Source organism: Panthera leo, chromosome E1 (assembly GCF_018350215.1).
Source record: "Panthera leo isolate Ple1 chromosome E1, P.leo_Ple1_pat1.1, whole genome shotgun sequence".
In the NCBI taxonomy this organism is placed as follows: domain Eukaryota; kingdom Metazoa; phylum Chordata; class Mammalia; order Carnivora; family Felidae; genus Panthera; species Panthera leo.
The window spans coordinates 39,679,645-39,698,636 of NC_056692.1; the positions used below are offsets into that span (position 1 = coordinate 39,679,645).

The following is an 18,992-nucleotide window of genomic DNA, read 5'->3' on the forward strand; positions in this document are numbered from 1 at the left end:
GCAGGTGGTATGGAAACAAGTGATCTGGTGGCATCTGGGTATCCAGCAGCTAGGGTGGTAGCGACTGGACATATCACATTTAGGGTGGCAGTAGCTGGGGCACCAAGAGGTCCCCTGGCAGAGGCTGTGCCACAGCCCCGGTCAGAGCAGATGGAACCACAATAGGAGCTGACCGTGGTGTCGGATGGTGGAGGTTCATCATTTCCAGATGAGTGAGTTCCTGAGTTTGGTTATCTCCTTCCACAGTGCCCTCTTTGTACTCAGCTGAGATGCTGCTCCTCAAAAATAAAACTCAACCAGAATCTCCAACCTAACTTTCCTTACTCTTTCCCATAAATACATTTCACCCACCATACTAACTTATTTCCTATGGCATTTGTTGTTTCACCCAGGAATCTCTGGCTCTTGTCTTCTCATTGTCCCAATCCATGAATTAATATTGATATACTTCTACTCCTTAACTGGTTATACTGTTTTCCTGATACTTTTAAAGTAAAGATTGCCTTCATAAGAATACAAACACTCTGCTTTTACCCAGTTCTCTCCTTCACTTTGTCTTGTCTTACGTGTTTGTGAGCTGTATGCCTTCTCCTGAGTTTTCAAACTTGACACATTTTATTTCTATGAATCAATCCTTATTTATTATTCTTCTCCAGTATTACCAACACACTCTACTGGCACGTATCTTCCTATTAAATTCAAGATTCCATTGTGAGTTCCATGAGGGGTGAGAACTGGGTCTCATCCCACATGTGTACTTCCCAGAACCCAATAGCACAAGGACCTTGCTAGGTGGCCTAAAATTCAATTATAGTAAAAAGGACATTCTTGTTTTCTCTTGATAAACTTGATGGGAGAGAGGTGGACAGTCTGGTTTGGGGAAAATTTAATTATTTGCATTTTCTCTAATGTAGGCTTTGATTGATATGTGCAAAATCAGTTTTCTTTGTAGGGCAGAAACCCAAACTTATCTTCAGTTCATAATCAACATTAAAAAATAATTAAGGACCACAAATGTTTCTGACACAGAGTAAGCATTTATTGAGACATAATTATTCTATCTCACATAATTCGTTGCAAAGGCCAAGCATGCACAACAATCATAAGATTAGGAACCTGTCCCCATGAAGTAAGGTAGATATTTGACTGAATGTCAAGGTAATAGGCATAGAACTTGGAGGGTTTGCATGGTATTTAGTTGCTTGGTGGCATGACCAATAAGATAAATAAATACAGTGACAGATCAGAACATGGCCAGATGCTGTGGACAAAAGAAATGAGAATAAGACGAGTACATTGGCATGATGGTGCTCAACTCAGGGCTGGTGGTGAGGAGCAAAGTCAACGATAAGAGGATCCACAGCAAACAGGGCAACAGCAGGTCATATGGCCCCAGGGGGCCCCAGGGAGTCTGACAACCTGCTGAGTGGAAGCAGCTGGAGTCATAGCAGGTAAGGTGGCAGCAGCTGGACACATAGCAGCTGGGTCAGCAACACGTCTCCTGGTAGAGGCCATGGCCAAAGCCCTTGTCAGAGCAGACAGAGCTACAACAGGAGCTGACCCTGGTACGAAATGGTGGATGTTCTGTGTGGGTCTCCAGGACAATGAGATTCTCAAGTGGAAATCTTCTTCTCCCAAACTCTACTGAAGAGCTGTCATCATCACATCCAGGGTTATTTTCTTGCTATTGTTTATCATGTTTATTTTTTATGTTTATTTATTTATTTTTGAGAGAGAGAGAGAGAGCACAAGCATGGGAGGAGCAGAGAGAGAGGGAGGGAGGGAGAGAGAGAGGGGGGAGGGAGGGAGGGAGAGAGAGAGAGAGAGAGAAGAGAGAGAGAATCTGAAACAGGTTTAAGGCTTTGAGCTGTGGTCAGCTGAGAGCCTGATGCTGGGCTCGAACCCATGCACCATGAGATCATGACCTGAGCTGGAGTCAGATGCTTACCTGACTGAGCCACCCAGGTACCCCTTGTTTACCATGTTTAAAAAGAACTTATCAGACATTGTGATTGTGGCATGACTCTCATGCAGAGGTCACTTTGCATTTAAAATGGATGCTTATGGGGAGCTTAGGTGGCTCAGTCAGTTGAACGACTGACTCTTGATTTCAGCTCAGGTTGTGGGATCAAGCCCTGCATTGGGCTCCACACTGAGAGTGGAGCCTGCTTAAGATTCTCTCTCTTCCTCTGCCCCTCTTCCCTGCCCACTCTCTTAAAAACAATAATAATAAATTTTAAAAAGTAGAATGGATGCTTACACAGTTTTCATGTAATTTATCCCTAAAAGCATCACTTGCCTTTCTTTTCTGTTTCAGCATCATCTCATCTGTTTGTCTTATCCTTTTAATATGTATCATTGGATATTCTGAGCATACTTGGAGTCACTCTTTGGCCTTCCAATCATTTAACCTCTTATATCCAAAAGAGACACAGAACCACATTTCCTCCTATCAGGACAACACTTAAAACAGACACAAACGTGGATATGCTATTGCACAAAAAAAAAAAAAAAAAAAAAAAAAAAGGAAAAGGAAAAAGAAAAAGGAAATGAGACCCCACTCCACTGTAGCACCATGGCTGGTGGTAAAACCAGCCCAGCACACCTGTAACTTAGTGAAGAAGCTAAGAAATACAACTGGGTTTAAGGCATGTGGCTTCAAGTTTATCTCATTCAAAATTGAATTGGTCATTCTCTCACTTTTTCTAAACCAACACCCCAATTATCCAGTCCTATTACAAATTACTTATTTTTGGTCCAAGTTTTCAAGCTAATAAAGTTACTAGAGTTCTCCTTTCTTCAAATGATCGTGTATTGATTCTCTCTATGCTGGAGCCATTCTCAGGACATAGACACAGAAGCAAATAATATCCACCCCATCCTTTTGCCACTAGGACTCCATTCTGACTTGCTGAACAACAGCAGATTATTTGACAGGGTGGATTGGTAAGGCCATTACCCATATGCTGGGTCTGCAAACAGGAGGTTTATACACCTTCATCCACATTTATCCACCTTTATCCGCTTCAGCAACATATGCCAGCAACAGAGGCACCTGCAGATGCATCCAAAATACTAGCCTTGGTTAAGTCAGAGCAAATGAAGCTCCATCAAGAGCCACATTGTTGCCACTGAAAGGAAAAGGCTCTTTTCCTTAAAAGGTTACAAGTGTAGAAATTGGGAAGTGTCCAAAATATTGTGCGCTTACTCTGCTTTGCTCCATTTATACACAGGATGGAGTAATTGTCCCTTTTGTTCCTGCATGAATACATTTTATGTTTATTTTAATTTTTTATTGAAGTATGATTAACATACATTGTTATATTAGTCTCAAGTGTACAATATGATGTTTCAACAATTCTACACATTATTCAGTGCTAATCACGGTAAATGTACTCTTTTTAATTTTTAAAAAATTTTTATTATTTTTTGTTTTTAGAGAGAGTGCAAACTGGGGAGAGGGGCAATGGGAGAGAGAGAATCTTAAGCAGGCTCCACCCTCAGCGCAGAGCCCAACATGACCCTGGGATCATGACCTGAGCTGAAGTTGAGTTGGATGCTCAACCCAACTGAGCCACCCAGGCACCCCACGGTAAATTTACTCTTAATCCACTTTATCTATTTCACCCACATCCCCATCCACTTCCCCTCTGGAAAATGCCACTTTGTTCTCTGTATTTAAGGGTCTGTTTTTTCATTTGTCTTTTTTTTCCTTTGTTCATTTGTTTGTATCTTTTATTCTTTATGTCAGTGAAATCATATGGTTTGTGTCTTTCTCTATCTGATTTACTTCATTTACCATTATATCCTCTAAATCCATCCATGTCGTTGAAGATGGCAAGATCTTGTTCTTTTTTCTGGCTGAGTAATATTCCATGTTTTAAACATACCACATCTTCCTTATTCATTCATCTATTGACGGACACTTGGGATGCCTCCATATTTTGGCTGTTGTAAATAATGGTGCGATAACTATAAGGGTGCATATATCTTCTCAAGTTAGTGTTTTCATATTCTCTGGGTAAATACTCAGTAGTGGAATTACTAGATCATATGGTAATTCTATTTTTAATTTTTTTGATGAGTCTCCATACTGTTTTCCACGGGGGTTGCACCAATTTGCATTCCCACCAGTAGGGCATGAGGGTTCTTTCTCTCCACATCCTCACCATCACTTGTTATATATTTTCTTTTTGGTTCTAGCCATTCTGATAGGTGTAAGGTGATATCTCATTGTGGTTTTGATTTCCATTTCTCTGATGATTAGTGATGTTGAGCATCTTTTCTTGTGTCCATTGGCCATTTGTATGTCTTCTTGGAAAAATATTTATTGGCATTTGTTCTTTTAAACTGCACTTCAAAGCAAATATTATAGTTGTCAAACTTCTTTGAAACCCTTCTCTTTACCATTAAATGTAAATATACTATCTGCAGAGAAAGCTTTTTTATCAGATTTGGAGCTCAGCATGTAAAAGACTGTCAGTTATACTCAAATCAGTCCCCTGATGCAGGAAACAAGATACCTAATGAAGTTGTTGCTACTAATACATTTATCAATTACTGAATTTTGTGACACAGATGTACATCTTGTGAAAATATGGCTTTAGTTAAAAATGTGTTAAAGTATGTTTTGAAATCATCACCTGTGTTTCATCTATTATCAGAAGTATATCCCTAAATAGTTAGTGCCAAAGGAAAAAAAGTAGGTGGTGACAGTGGTTCTGACTTCTCCACATTAGCTTGAATTGTCAGGTGACCAGAGGATGTATTCTGTCTTAAAAAATAGTGATTCATAATTAAATGATGCTGTTATTGCCTACTGCCTCTTCCACTTCTGAAAATAAGTTCCTAAGGGTTATTAATTAACTAGGGGAACAGTCCTACCATTTACATTCAGAAGTTCATAATCTTTAAGGGACTCTTTCTCCTTGGGTAATTCTCCATGTATCTAGAAAAATACATTATAAATGATACCAGGAAAATTCTGATCATTGGTTCCAAATTTGGAACCAGTGTATGAAAGGCCTAGTGGAGAAGATAATTTCAGTGGCTTAAAAATTTATCTCTGCTCAGAAACCCAACTCTGCACATCTGAGACCATGATCTACTCTGGCTGCAGCTCCTGCTGCCAGCCTTTGTGCTACAGGACCACCTTCTGTTGGACCAGTGGTGCAGACAAACTGTTGTGGGGCCAGCTGCAGTGGACAAACCCACAGTGGGGCCAGCTGCCATGGAGCCAGCTGCTGCCAGCCTTGTTGCCACCCAACCTGCTGCAACACCACCTTCTATAGGACCTCATGCTGTCACATATGCTGTGTGTCCAAACCTACTGCCAGCCTTCCTGCTGCTAATTGCTTTGCCGAGAGGCACCATCTGCATAAAACACCAATTTGTCATTTGGGAAACAAAGTCACTGCCAATATTGCTGAAAGCCTGCGCACAGTCAACAACATTACAGGCTTGTGAATCACCTTGAGGAAGTGTGGACCATTTCTAGCTGAGTCTCATCTTCCTTCATCTTTGGATCATGTGCCAACTTCATGCATACTAATATGGAGTCATGACCTCTGCCTTGACTCCACAGTCAAGATTGTCACCCTCTCCCTTTCAATAACATACAGAAAGAAATTCTAGTGACTCACACATAGGTGTCTAAAACTACTCAAAGTCTTCAAATCATGTTTCCTTTTTCAGTGTACTCATGGTTCTTATATCCTTCTTTCTTCTTCTTGTGATCCATGTAAATGTCTCCTGAGACACAGGGAGTCTTCACCTTTATTTCTCAAAAAAGCCTGTACCATTCGCGTCCCATATGATGTTCATTTCTTTGTACAGTGTTCCCAATGTAGGTATTTGTACACAGGATACATACCAAATGCAGTACCCATTTGGAGCCTCATACAGTGTCTCACAAATTATTATCTCCATTTTCATACGAACAAACTTCCAGTCGCCTGTCTCAAGCTGATATGCACAGACTCAGAACCCAGACTGTGTCTCCTGCCCTTGATGAAGCGCACATATGTTCATTCTCTCCAGATGAGTTAGAAAGTACCCTGAGTCTCAAGAGTAGCAAGATGTTCATTTGAGTGTCTTTTTGGCCAAGGAAGTAATATTCTCTTGTGTATGCAAGTGACATCTGGGAATAACTTGTGGATATCAATGTCCAACAATTCAGCTGACAGTAGCCACATGTGGGAGCAGCAGGACCTGCCCTTTGAAGCTCTTGTGAACGTAGGAGTTTTGTTGCTTTAGACTCCTAGCTCCGCAGCACTCCCCTGCATCAGACACAGGCGAGCATGCAGTGTTCCCACAAGAAACACATGGAGCTGACCACATTGTATTTGGTTCTTGGGAATCACATTCTTGCTTGGCTTCCTGGTCCTCAGGGCCTATTAGCAGAGTAAAAAAGAATCAGGTAGTTTTGCCAAACCTATTTATCTCCCCAACTGTAAGGTGGTTTGTCATCATGATCAAAGTATTCCCAAGGCAATTAAAGAAGAATTATGTCAGGGACTGAGAGATCATGCAATGGTCATGTATGACTTTGAGTAATTCATAACTTCTGAACCATCAAAGGCAAAGGAACTCCCTCCGGTATTTTGTGAAGGAACTGTGAATAACAGAGGGGGAAAAAATGATGCCTGCTCTGTGAGGGTGAGGAGAATGTGAGGAAGAAAAAAGAGACAACAACGTGGGCATTCCTAGGAGTCAAGAACGAAGTCTGCTGCTTCTGGTCCTGAACTACTGGTGCCAACTCAGCACTCAGGGCTGTGAGGCCGATTCAGGCTCTGAGAGGAATAGGAGACAGGGCCCCGGGTCACTTCCTGGGAGCAGTGGAGGGACCTCTGATGAGCTTCGAAGGCCCCTATCCAGGACACATGCCACCATTGGAGACTAGGTACCCAGGATGCTCTGGAGAGACTGCCAAGGCCAAACGTGCCTACCGCTGCTGGTTCTCAAGAGCTCGATGTTTGCAAAATAAGATGAAAAACTGACATGACCTATGTTTCCGAATATTTGCTGGATGTCGACTAAATGCTTCATGAGCATTCCCTTTAACTCTTGGAGGAACTTACAAAGTAGGTATTAAAGTTCCCATTGTGGAAGTGAGGAAATTGAGACTGAGTGGGGTAAAGGAAGGTCAGAGTTTTGTTTCTTCCAGAAGCTACTTGGAAGAAAAATGTCCAGGAATTTGGATTTTGCAGGGAGGTCATATTGCACTGGTCTGAGTGCAGGTAAGTGTCAAGGGAAAAGGCACTTTGAAGCCAGAATCACAGGTAGCAACTAAAGCTTTAACCTGAAAGATATATCAGAAACGGTACAACTCCAAACAGGCACACAGACGCGTGCGCACACACACACACACACACACACACACACACGCGCGCGCGCACACACACATGCACACACACATGCACACACACATATACAGACACAGACACAGATACTGAGATTCTCCTATATCAGCAATGAGAGAGCTGGAATCTTTATAAACCAGGTCTCGAGAAGCACAGATGGAGTGTTCTTTCTCTGAGTGACATACTCAGGCAGGCTGACATTATGCTGTGCATGAAGAGCCCTTAGGCAAGGATTGAGGAGTCAGAGCTGGTAGGCAGAAGTTGTCCCAAACACACCAATACCCAAGAGATAGGTTTGGTGAATTCAAGACATCATTGACAATCCATGGTTTTTAACATTCATCCCACTATTTTATTAACTGGCTTGGTGGATAGACAAAGTAATTGGAAGAAACAGAAGAAGATGGTGAAATATGAATGGGGGGGGGATGAGAAGAAGTAGGAATAAAAGGAGAAGGGAGGGAGGAAGAAAGAAGGCATAGAAGGAAGGAGGGAGGGAGGAAGAGAGGGACAAAGGGAAGACAAGGAAGAAAGAAACTAAAGAATGAAGGAAGGAAGGAGGGAAGGAAAGAAGGCACGGTAGGAGGAAGGAACCTGCATGGACAGACATGCAGGGAGGAAGGGAGAAAGGCAGAAAAAGAAACACAGCCTGACAAAAAAAAGAAAGAGCAAAGATAAATAAAGATGTAATCAGCTACATGAGGATTCTGATGAGGCTAGCTAACAAGGTTAGGACTACAGTGCCCAACTCACCAAGTTTTGCCCATAATGCCCCCGCCTTTCTGCCCCTGAAAGCCCCACATTCTGTGAAAGCATTCGATCCTAGGTATAACCGGGGGTCCTGTTCAACAAGGACGTATATTGACTGATGCTTGCTTAGTCCCAGACTGCTGCTGCTGCTTCTCCCCACCTGCTTTGCTTCTGCCTTGCCATGTGGCAGAAAAAACACCAGACATCGGCTACGCAAGGGTCTTTGATTGAACTGAGATACGCAGGTGGGGTTGGGTGCTACAGGAGACAGATATGCCTGTGGGAGTCTTGAATCCGGATTCTATGGGGAAACGGAACTGGCCTCAGGGATCTACCACATTTGTCCCAGTGAACATATCAGCATCATGCCCCTCATCTCAGAGATACTCGCAATCCACATTCAGTCTAAGGGCAAAGACTGGGGAGGGAACACTGCTGTGACCCTAGCCACCCCAGCAAACGTGATCACACGATGGATGCCATGATCACTGAAACAAGAACGATGCTGCTGATATGCCCACCTTCCTCTCGTTGGAAAATGTTTCTGTGAGTTATTCTCAAATAGGAAACCATTAAACACATATTTGTAACGATTCCTGACATTTAGGAAACAACTTCCTCATTTATGATTCCCCAAGTGACTATGGAAAACGATGTAAACACCAACAAGGAAAGTCCTTCCCATTGGTCTAAACTTCGGGGGTCGAGCGCATAAAGCCCCAGATCCAGAGGAGGGACCAGAATCTGACAACCTCACCTCCGGACAGGACCTGCCCACCCTCCACCCCTGACACCATGACCCACTCGTGCTGCTCCTCTTGCTGCCAGCCTACGTGCTGCAGGACCACCTGCTGCCGGACCACCTGCTGCCAGCCGACATGCTGTGGGTCCAGCGGCTGTGGGTCCAGCTGCTGCCAGCCTTGCTGCCGCCCAACTTGCTGTCACACCACCTGCTGCCGGACCACCTGCTGCCAGCCCAGCTGCTGTGGGTGTAGCGGCTGTGGACACAACGGCGGTGGGTCTAGCGGCTGTGGGTCGAGCTGCTGCCAGCCTTGCTGCCGCCCAACTTGCTGTCACACCACCTGCTGCAGGACCACCTGCTGTAGGGACCACTTGCTGCCAGCCCAGCTGCTGTGGGTCCAGCGGCTGTGGACACAACTGCGGTGGGTCTAGCGGCTGTGGGTCGAGCTGCTGCCAGCCTTGCTGCTGCCCAACTTGCTGTCGCACCACCTGCTGCCACCACCTGCTGCCAGCCCAGCTGTTGTGGGTCCAGCGGCTGTGGGTCCAGCGGCTGTGGACAAAACTGCTGTGGGTCCCGCTGCTGCCAGCCAGGTTGCTGAACCCCCGTGTACTGCACGAGAACCTGCTACCACCCCACCTGCTGCTGCCTGCCTGGGTGCCTAGCCCAGGGCTCTGGATCCTGCTGCCAGCCTTCCTGCTGCTGATTGCCTCGCCAAGAACCACCATCTGACTTGCCACTTGGGAATCGGTCACTGCCAAGCGTTGCGGAAAGCCAGCCCGCAGTCCCCAACATCTCGGTTATTCTTCCGCCTGTCTGCCATCTTGTGAATCAGCCTGATGAAGTGTGGACCGCTTCTCCCTGATTCGCTTCTTCTTTCCTTCCTCTGGGTCATGTGCCAGCTTCAGCCAACCTGATACAGAGTTAGGATCTCTGTTTGCTCTCCGTAGTCAAGAACTTTATCCTGTCCCTCTAAATACGTCAGCGCAACAACTCCTCAGGAATGACCTATAACTCGTGGAAACTGCTGAAAGCCCACACGGGTATGTTTTCTTTCTCGGTGTACTCATGAAGCTTGTACGCCTCTTGCTGCCTGTCATGTTCCCTTTCAATGTCTCCCTAGACGCGGGGAGTCTCGCCTGTATCTCTTAATAAACCCTAATCATTTGGAATCCCGTATTGTCTTTGTGGTTTTTTGTACGTACATTTTACATCACATGCAGTGTCCGTGTGGAGCCACACACAGTCCTCCACAAGTCATTATGCGCATTTTCAGCTGAGGAGATTTCACAGTGGAGTGTCCCACAGCTGACATGGACACGCTCGGATCCAAGACTGTGGTTCGGGCGCTTGCTGAAGCGCACTTACGTTCAGATCTCCAGACGTGGTAGCAAACGCCCTTAGTCTCAGCACCAGCAAGATGTCCATCCGAGGCCTTCTTTGAGCGCACAAGTGTTATTCTCCCGGACAGGCGGGCCATCACTGGCACTAAGTTGTAGACATCAGTGTCGTACAACTCAGCCGCAGCAGCCATACGTGAGGACAGCGGGACCCGCCCTTTAGAGCCCTGGGGAACCCAGGATGCTCCTGTTGCCTTGGGTGGCATCCAGGCCCTCAGCACTCTTCTGCCTCACATACAGGTGAGCCTGCGGTGTCCTCGTGAGCAACAGAGGCAGCTGAACACGCTTGTGTTTGGGTCGTGGAAATCACATTCTTGTTTGGCCTCCTTGTCCCCAGGACCTAATGGGATATAGTAAAATGGCATCTTGTGATTTTCGGCCAAACCTATGTCTCTCCCCTCCTGTGAGGCAGTTTGTCATCGTGATCAAAATGCTGCCCAGAGAGTTGATGAAGCATGGTGTCAGGGCCAGAGAGATCGTGCAATGGGCATGTAGGACTTTGAGTAATCCATGAGCTCTGAACCACCTAAGGAAACAGAATAAGCTCTGGTATATTGTGGAGGAAGTGTGAGCAACCGAGGGGGGAAAAATGATGCCTGCTCCGTGGGGGTGAGGAGAATGTGAGGAAGAAAAAAGAGACAACAACGTGGGCATTCCTAGGAGTCAGGAACGAAGTCTGCTGCTTCTGGTCCTGAACTACTGGTGCCAACGCAGCACTCAGGGCTGTGAGGCCGATTCAGGCTCTGAGAGGAAGAGGAGACAGGGCCCCGGGTCACTTCCTGGGAGCAGTGGAGGGACCTCTGATGAGCTTCGAAGGCCCCTATCCAGGACACATGCCACCATTGGAGACTAGGTACCCAGGATGCTCTGGAGAGACTGCCAAGGCCAAACGTGCCTACCGCTGCTGGTTCTCAAGAGCGCGATGTTGGCAAAATGAGATGAAAACCTGACACGACCCATGTTTCCGCGTATTTGCTGGATGTTGACTAAATCCTTCGTGAGCATTCCCTTTAATTCTTGGAGGGATTTGCAAAGTAGGTATTACGGTTCCCATTGTAGACGTGAGGAAATTGAGACTGAGTGTGGTAAAGGAATGTCAGAGTTTGGTTCTCCAGAAGCTCCTCCTTCAGTAAAGAGTCCAGGAATGTGGATTCTTTGGGGAGGTCATATCACACTGGTCCGCGTGTAGGGAAGTGTCCCAGGGAAGAAACACTTTGAGGCCAGCATCACAGTTTGCAACCAAAGCTTTAATCTGAAAGGTATCTCAGAAACGGTACAACTCGCAAACAGGCACACAGACGCGTGCGCACACACACACACACACACACACACACACGCGCGCGCGCACACACACATGCACACACACATGCACACACACACACACACACACACAGGCTGAGATTCTCTTATTTCAGCCACGAGGGAGCTGGAGTCTTTATAAACCCACGCTCCAGAAGCAAGGGTTGAGTGTGTTTTCTCCGTGTAGCATGCTCAGGCAGCCTGACATTCTGCTGCGTGTGAAAAGGGCACTTAGGCATTGAGGTGCAGAGCTGGTAGGCAGAAGTTGTCCCAAACACACCAATACCCAAGAGATAGGTTTGGTGGCTTCAGACGTCTTTGGCAGACTATGGTTGTCACCATTCATTCCACTATGTTCTTAATTAGCCGGGCGGATGGAGAAAATCATTGGAAGAGACAGAAGAAGAGGGTGGAATATGAATGGGGGGGGATGAGGAGAGGAGTAGGGGGAAAAGGAGAAGGGAGGGAGGAAGAAAGGAAGCATAGAAGGAAGGGGGGAGGGAGGAAGAGAGGGAGAAAGGGAAGAGAAGAAAGAAAGAAACTAAAGAATGAAGGGAAGGAAGGAAGGAAGGAAAGAAGGCACGGTGCGAGGAAGGGACCTGCATGGACAGGCATGCAGGGAGGAAGGGAGAAAGGCAGAAAAAGAAAGACAGCCTGACAGAAAAAAGAAAGAGCAACCATAAATAAAGATGTAATGAGCGACGTGAGGACACTGACGAGGCTAGCTAACAAGGTTAGGGCTAGAGTCCCCAACTCACCTGGTTTTGCCCATCCTGCCCCCGCCTTTATGCCCCTGAAAGCCCCACCTCGGGTGAAAGCATTCGACCCTAGGAAAATCAGGGGTCCTGTTCAACAAGGACGTATATTGACTGATGCTTGCTTAGTCCCAGACTGCTGCTGCTGCTTCTCCCCACCTGCTTTGCTTCTGCCTTGCCATGTGGCAGAGAAAACACCAGACATCGGCTACGCAAGGGTCTTTGATTGAACTGAGATACGCAGGTGGGGTTGGGTGCTACAGGAGACAGATATGCCTGTGGGAGTCTCGAATCCGGCTTCTGTGGGGAAACGGAACTGGCCTCAGGGATCTACCACATTTGTCCCAGTGAACATATCCGCATCATGCCCCTCACCTCAGAGATACTCGCAATCCACATTCAGTCTAAGGGCAAAGACTGGGGAGGGAACACTGCTGTGACCCTAGCCACCCCAGCAGAACGTGATCACACGATGGATGCCATGATCACTGAAACAAGAACGATGCTGCTGATGTGCCCACCTTCCTCTCGTTGGAAAATGTTTCTGTGAGTTATTCTCAAATAGGAAACCATTAGACACTTATTTTGTAACGATTCCCAGCATTTAGGAAACCGCTTCCTCGTTTATGATTCCCCCAGTGACTATGGAAAACGATGTAAACACCAACAAGGAAAGTCCTGCCCATTGGCCTAACCTTCGGGGGTCCAGCGCATAAAAGCCCCAGAACCGGAGGAGGCACCAGAATCTGACAACCTCACCTCCGGACAGGACCCGCCCACCCTCCACCCCCGACACCATGACCCACTCGTGCTGCTCCTCTTGCTGCCAGCCTACGTGCTGCAGGACCACCTGCTGCCGGACCACCTGCTGCCAGCCCAGCGGCTGTGGGTCCAGCGGCCATGGGTCCAGCTGCTGCCAGCCTTGCTGCCGCCCAACTTGCTGTCACACCACCTGCTGCCGGACCACCTGCTGCCAGCCCAGCTGCTGTGGGTGTAGCGGCTGTGGACACAACGGCGGTGGGTCTAGCGGCTGTGGTTCAGGCTGCTGCCAGCCTTGCTGCTGCCCAGCTTGCTGTCACACCACCTGCTGCCGGACCACCTGCTGCCAGCCCAGCTGCTGTGGGTGTAGCGGCTGTGGACACAACGGCGGTGGGTCTAGCGGCTGTGGTTCAGGCTGCTGCCAGCCTTGCTGCTGCCCAGCTTGCTGTCACACCACCTGCTGCCGGACCACCTGCTGCCAGCCCAGCTGCTGTGGGTCCAGCGGCTGTGGACACAACTGCGGTGGGTCTAGCGGCTGTGGGTCGAGCTGCTGCCAGCCTTGCTGCTGCCCAACTTACTGTCGCACCACCTGCTGCCGGACCACCTGCTGCCAGCCCAGCTGTTGTGGGTCCAGCGGCTGTGGGTCCAGCGGCTGTGGACAAAACTGCTGTGGGTCCCGCTGCTGCCAGCCAGGTTGCTGAACCCCCGTGTACTGCACGAGAACCTGCTACCACCCCACCTGCTGCTGCCTGCCTGGGTGCCTAGCCCAGGGCTCTGGATCCTGCTGCCAGCCTTCCTGCTGCTGATTGCCTCGCCAAGAGCCACCATCTGACTTGCCACTTGGGAATCGGTCACTGCCAGGCGTTGCGGAAAGCCAGCCCGCAGTCCCCAACATCTCGGTTATTCTTCCGCCTGTCTGCCATCTTGTGAATCAGCCTGATGAAGTGTGGACCGCTTCTCCCTGATTCGCTTCTTCTTTCCTTCCTCTGGGTCATGTGCCAGCTTCAGCCAACCTGATACAGAGTTAGGATCTCTGTTTGCTCTCCGTAGTCAAGAACTTTATCCTGTCCCTCTAAATACGTCAGCGCAACAACTCCTCAGGAATGACCTATAACTCGTGGAAACTGCTGAAAGCCCACACGGGTATGTTTTCTTTCTCGGTGTACTCATGAAGCTTGTACGCCTCTTGCTGCCTGTCATGTTCCCTTTCAATGTCTCCCTAGACGCGGGGAGTCTCGCCTGTATCTCTTAATAAACCCTAATCATTTGGAATCCCGTATTGTCTTTGTGGTTTTTTGTACGTACATTTTACATCACATGCAGTGTCCGTGTGGAGCCACACACAGTCCTCCACAAGTCATTATGCGCATTTTCAGCTGAGGAGATTTCACAGTGGAGTGTCCCACAGCTGACATGGACACGCTCGGATCCAAGACTGTGGTTCGGGCGCTTGCTGAAGCGCACTTACGTTCAGATCTCCAGACGTGGTAGCAAACGCCCTTAGTCTCAGCACCAGCAAGATGTCCATCCGAGGCCTTCTTTGAGCGCACAAGTGTTATTCTCCCGGACAGGCGGGCCATCACTGGCACTAAGTTGTAGACATCAGTGTCGTACAACTCAGCCGCAGCAGCCATACGTGAGGACAGCGGGACCCGCCCTTTAGAGCCCTGGGGAACCCAGGATGCTCCTGTTGCCTTGGGTGGCATCCAGGCCCTCAGCACTCTTCTGCCTCACATACAGGTGAGCCTGCGGTGTCCTCGTGAGCAACAGAGGCAGCTGAACACGCTTGTGTTTGGGTCGTGGAAATCACATTCTTGTTTGGCCTCCTTGTCCCCAGGACCTAATGGGATATAGTAAAATGGCATCTTGTGATTTTCGGCCAAACCTATGTCTCTCCCCTCCTGTGAGGCAGTTTGTCATCGTGATCAAAATGCTGCCCAGAGAGTTGATGAAGCATGGTGTCAGGGCCAGAGAGATCGTGCAATGGGCATGTAGGACTTTGAGTAATCCATGAGCTCTGAACCACCTAAGGAAACAGAATAAGCTCTGGTATATTGTGGAGGAAGTGTGAGCAACCGAGGGGGGAAAAATGATGCCTGCTCCGTGGGGGTGAGGAGAATGTGAGGAAGAAAAAAGAGACAACAACGTGGGCATTCCTAGGAGTCAGGAACGAAGTCTGCTGCTTCTGGTCCTGAACTACTGGTGCCAACGCAGCACTCAGGGCTGTGAGGCCGATTCAGGCTCTGAGAGGAAGAGGAGACAGGGCCCCGGGTCACTTCCTGGGAGCAGTGGAGGGACCTCTGATGAGCTTCGAAGGCCCCTATCCAGGACACATGCCACCATTGGAGACTAGGTACCCAGGATGCTCTGGAGAGACTGCCAAGGCCAAACGTGCCTAGCGCTGCTGGTTCTCAAGAGCGCGATGTTGGCAAAATGAGATGAAAACCTGACACGACCCATGTTTCCGCGTATTTGCTGGATGTTGACTAAATCCTTCGTGAGCATTCCCTTTAATTCTTGGAGGGATTTGCAAAGTAGGTATTACGGTTCCCATTGTAGACGTGAGGAAATTGAGACTGAGTGTGGTAAAGGAATGTCAGAGTTTGGTTCTCCAGAAGCTCCTCCTCCTCAGTAAAGAGTCCAGGAATGTGGATTCTTTGGGGAGGTCATATCACACTGGTCCGCGTGTAGGGAAGTGTCCCAGGGAAGAAACACTTTGAGGCCAGCATCACAGTTTGCAACCAAAGCTTTAATCTGAAAGGTATCTCAGAAACGGTACAACTCCAAACAGGCACACAGACGCGTGCGCACACACACACACACACACACACACACACGCGCGCGCGCACACACACATGCACACACACATGCACACACACACACACACACACACACACACAGGCTGAGATTCTCTTATTTCAGCCACGAGGGAGCTGGAGTCTTTATAAACCCATGCTCCAGAAGCAAGGGTTGAGTGTGTTTTCTCCGTGTAGCATGCTCAGGCAGCCTGACATTCTGCTGCGTGTGAAAAGGGCACTTAGGCATTGAGGTGCAGAGCTGGTAGGCAGAAGTTGTCCCAAACACACCAATACCCAAGAGATAGGTTTGGTGGCTTCAGACGTCTTTGGCAGACTATGGTTGTCACCATTCATTCCACTATGTTCTTAATTAGCCGGGCGGAAGGAGAAAATCATTGGAAGAGACAGAAGAAGAGGGTGGAATATGAATGGGGGGGGGGATGAGGAGAGGAGTAGGGGGAAAAGGAGAAGGGAGGGAGGAAGAAAGGAAGCATAGAAGGAAGGGGGGAGGGAGGAAGAGAGGGAGAAAGGGAAGAGAAGAAAGAAAGAAACTAAAGAATGAAGGGAAGGAAGGAAGGAAGGAAAGAAGGCACGGTGCGAGGAAGGGACCTGCATGGACAGGCATGCAGGGAGGAAGGGAGAAAGGCAGAAAAAGAAAGACAGCCTGACAGAAAGAAGAAAGAGCAACCATAAATAAAGATGTAATGAGCGACGTGAGGACACTGACGAGGCTAGCTAACAAGGTTAGGGCTAGAGTCCCCAACTCACCTGGTTTTGCCCATCCTGCCCCCGCCTTTATGCCCCTGAAAGCCCCACCTCGGGTGAAAGCATTCGACCCTAGGAAAATCAGGGGTCCTGTTCAACAAGGACGTATATTGACTGATGCTTGCTTAGTCCCAGACTGCTGCTGCTGCTTCTCCCCACCTGCTTTGCTTCTGCCTTGCCATGTGGCAGAGAAAACACCAGACATCGGCTACGCAAGGGTCTTTGATTGAACTGAGATACGCAGGTGGGGTTGGGTGCTACAGGAGACAGATATGCCTGTGGGAGTCTCGAATCCGGCTTCTGTGGGGAAACGGAACTGGCCTCAGGGATCTACCACATTTGTCCCAGTGAACATATCCGCATCATGCCCCTCACCTCAGAGATACTCGCAATCCACATTCAGTCTAAGGGCAAAGACTGGGGAGGGAACACTGCTGTGACCCTAGCCACCCCAGCAGAACGTGATCACACGATGGATGCCATGATCACTGAAACAAGAACGATGCTGCTGATGTGCCCACCTTCCTCTCGTTGGAAAATGTTTCTGTGAGTTATTCTCAAATAGGAAACCATTAGACACTTATTTTGTAACGATTCCCAGCATTTAGGAAACCGCTTCCTCGTTTATGATTCCCCCAGTGACTATGGAAAACGATGTAAACACCAACAAGGAAAGTCCTGCCCATTGGCCTAACCTTCGGGGGTCCAGCGCATAAAAGCCCCAGAACCGGAGGAGGCACCAGAATCTGACAACCTCACCTCCGGACAGGACCCGCCCACCCTCCACCCCCGACACCATGACCCACTCGTGCTGCTCCTCTTGCTGCCAGCCTACGTGCTGCAGGACCACCTGCTGCCGGACCACCTGCTGCCAGCCCAGCGGCTGTGGGTCCAGCGGCCATGGGTCCAGCTGCTGCCAGCCTTGCTGCCGCCCAACTTGCTGTCACACCACCTGCTGCCGGACCACCTGCTGCCAGCCCAGCTGCTGTGGGTGTAGCGGCTGTGGACACAACGGCGGTGGGTCTAGCGGCTGTGGTTCAGGCTGCTGCCAGCCTTGCTGCTGCCCAGCTTGCTGTCACACCACCTGCTGCCGGACCACCTGCTGCCAGCCCAGCTGCTGTGGGTGTAGCGGCTGTGGACACAACGGCGGTGGGTCTAGCGGCTGTGGTTCAGGCTGCTGCCAGCCTTGCTGCTGCCCAGCTTGCTGTCACACCACCTGCTGCCGGACCACCTGCTGCCAGCCCAGCTGCTGTGGGTCCAGCGGCTGTGGACACAACTGCGGTGGGTCTAGCGGCTGTGGGTCGAGCTGCTGCCAGCCTTGCTGCTGCCCAACTTACTGTCGCACCACCTGCTGCCGGACCACCTGCTGCCAGCCCAGCTGTTGTGGGTCCAGCGGCTGTGGGTCCAGCGGCTGTGGACAAAACTGCTGTGGGTCCCGCTGCTGCCAGCCAGGTTGCTGAACCCCCGTGTACTGCACGAGAACCTGCTACCACCCCACCTGCTGCTGCCTGCCTGGGTGCCTAGCCCAGGGCTCTGGATCCTGCTGCCAGCCTTCCTGCTGCTGATTGCCTCGCCAAGAGCCACCATCTGACTGGCCACTTGGGAATCGGTCACTGCCAGGCGTTGCGGAAAGCCAGCCCGCAGTCCCCAACATCTCGGTTATTCTTCCGCCTGTCTGCCATCTTGTGAATCAGCCTGATGAAGTGTGGACCGCTTCTCCCTGATTCGCTTCTTCTTTCCTTCCTCTGGGTCATGTGCCAGCTTCAGCCAACCTGATACAGAGTTAGGATCTCTGTTTGCTCTCCGTAGTCAAGAACTTTATCCTGTCCCTCTAAATACGTCAGCGCAACAACTCCTCAGGAATGACCTATAACTCGTGGAAACTGCTGAAAGCCCACACGGGTATGTTTTCTTTCTCGGTGTACTCATGAAGCTTGTACGCCTCTTGCTGCCTGTCATGTTCCCTTTCAATGTCTCCCTAGACGCGGGGAGTCTCGCCTGTATCTCTTAATAAACCCTAATCATTTGGAATCCCGTATTGTCTTTGTGGTTTTTTGTACGTACATTTTACATCACATGCAGTGTCCGTGTGGAGCCACACACAGTCCTCCACAAGTCATTATGCGCATTTTCAGCTGAGGAGATTTCACAGTGGAGTGTCCCACAGCTGACATGGACACGCTCGGATCCAAGACTGTGGTTCGGGCGCTTGCTGAAGCGCACTTACGTTCAGATCTCCAGACGTGGTAGCAAACGCCCTTAGTCTCAGCACCAGCAAGATGTCCATCCGAGGCCTTCTTTGAGCGCACAAGTGTTATTCTCCCGGACAGGCGGGCCATCACTGGCACTAAGTTGTAGACATCAGT

General features: G+C 49.1%; 2 protein-coding genes across 2 annotated transcripts; both read left to right on the forward strand.

Annotated features, from left to right (window-relative positions):
* The first annotated feature begins 8,404 nt into the window (after window positions 1–8,404).
* Window positions 8,405–13,875, forward strand: LOC122207073 (keratin-associated protein 9-2-like). The gene is given in 4 exon segments (XM_042916826.1): window positions 8,405–9,096; window positions 9,218–9,245; window positions 9,346–9,533; window positions 13,346–13,875. Coding segments are annotated over 4 exon segments (825 nt in total). The 5' UTR covers window positions 8,405–8,906; the 3' UTR covers window positions 13,765–13,875.
* Window positions 13,876–16,390: 2,515 nt separating this feature from the next.
* On the forward strand, window positions 16,391–18,264 carry LOC122207076 (keratin-associated protein 9-1-like). Its single transcript, XM_042916834.1, has one exon. It carries the CDS (start codon window positions 17,424–17,426, stop codon window positions 18,084–18,086), a length of 663 nt encoding a protein of 220 aa, XP_042772768.1. The 5' UTR covers window positions 16,391–17,423; the 3' UTR covers window positions 18,087–18,264.
* Window positions 18,265–18,992: the final 728 nt, after the last annotated feature.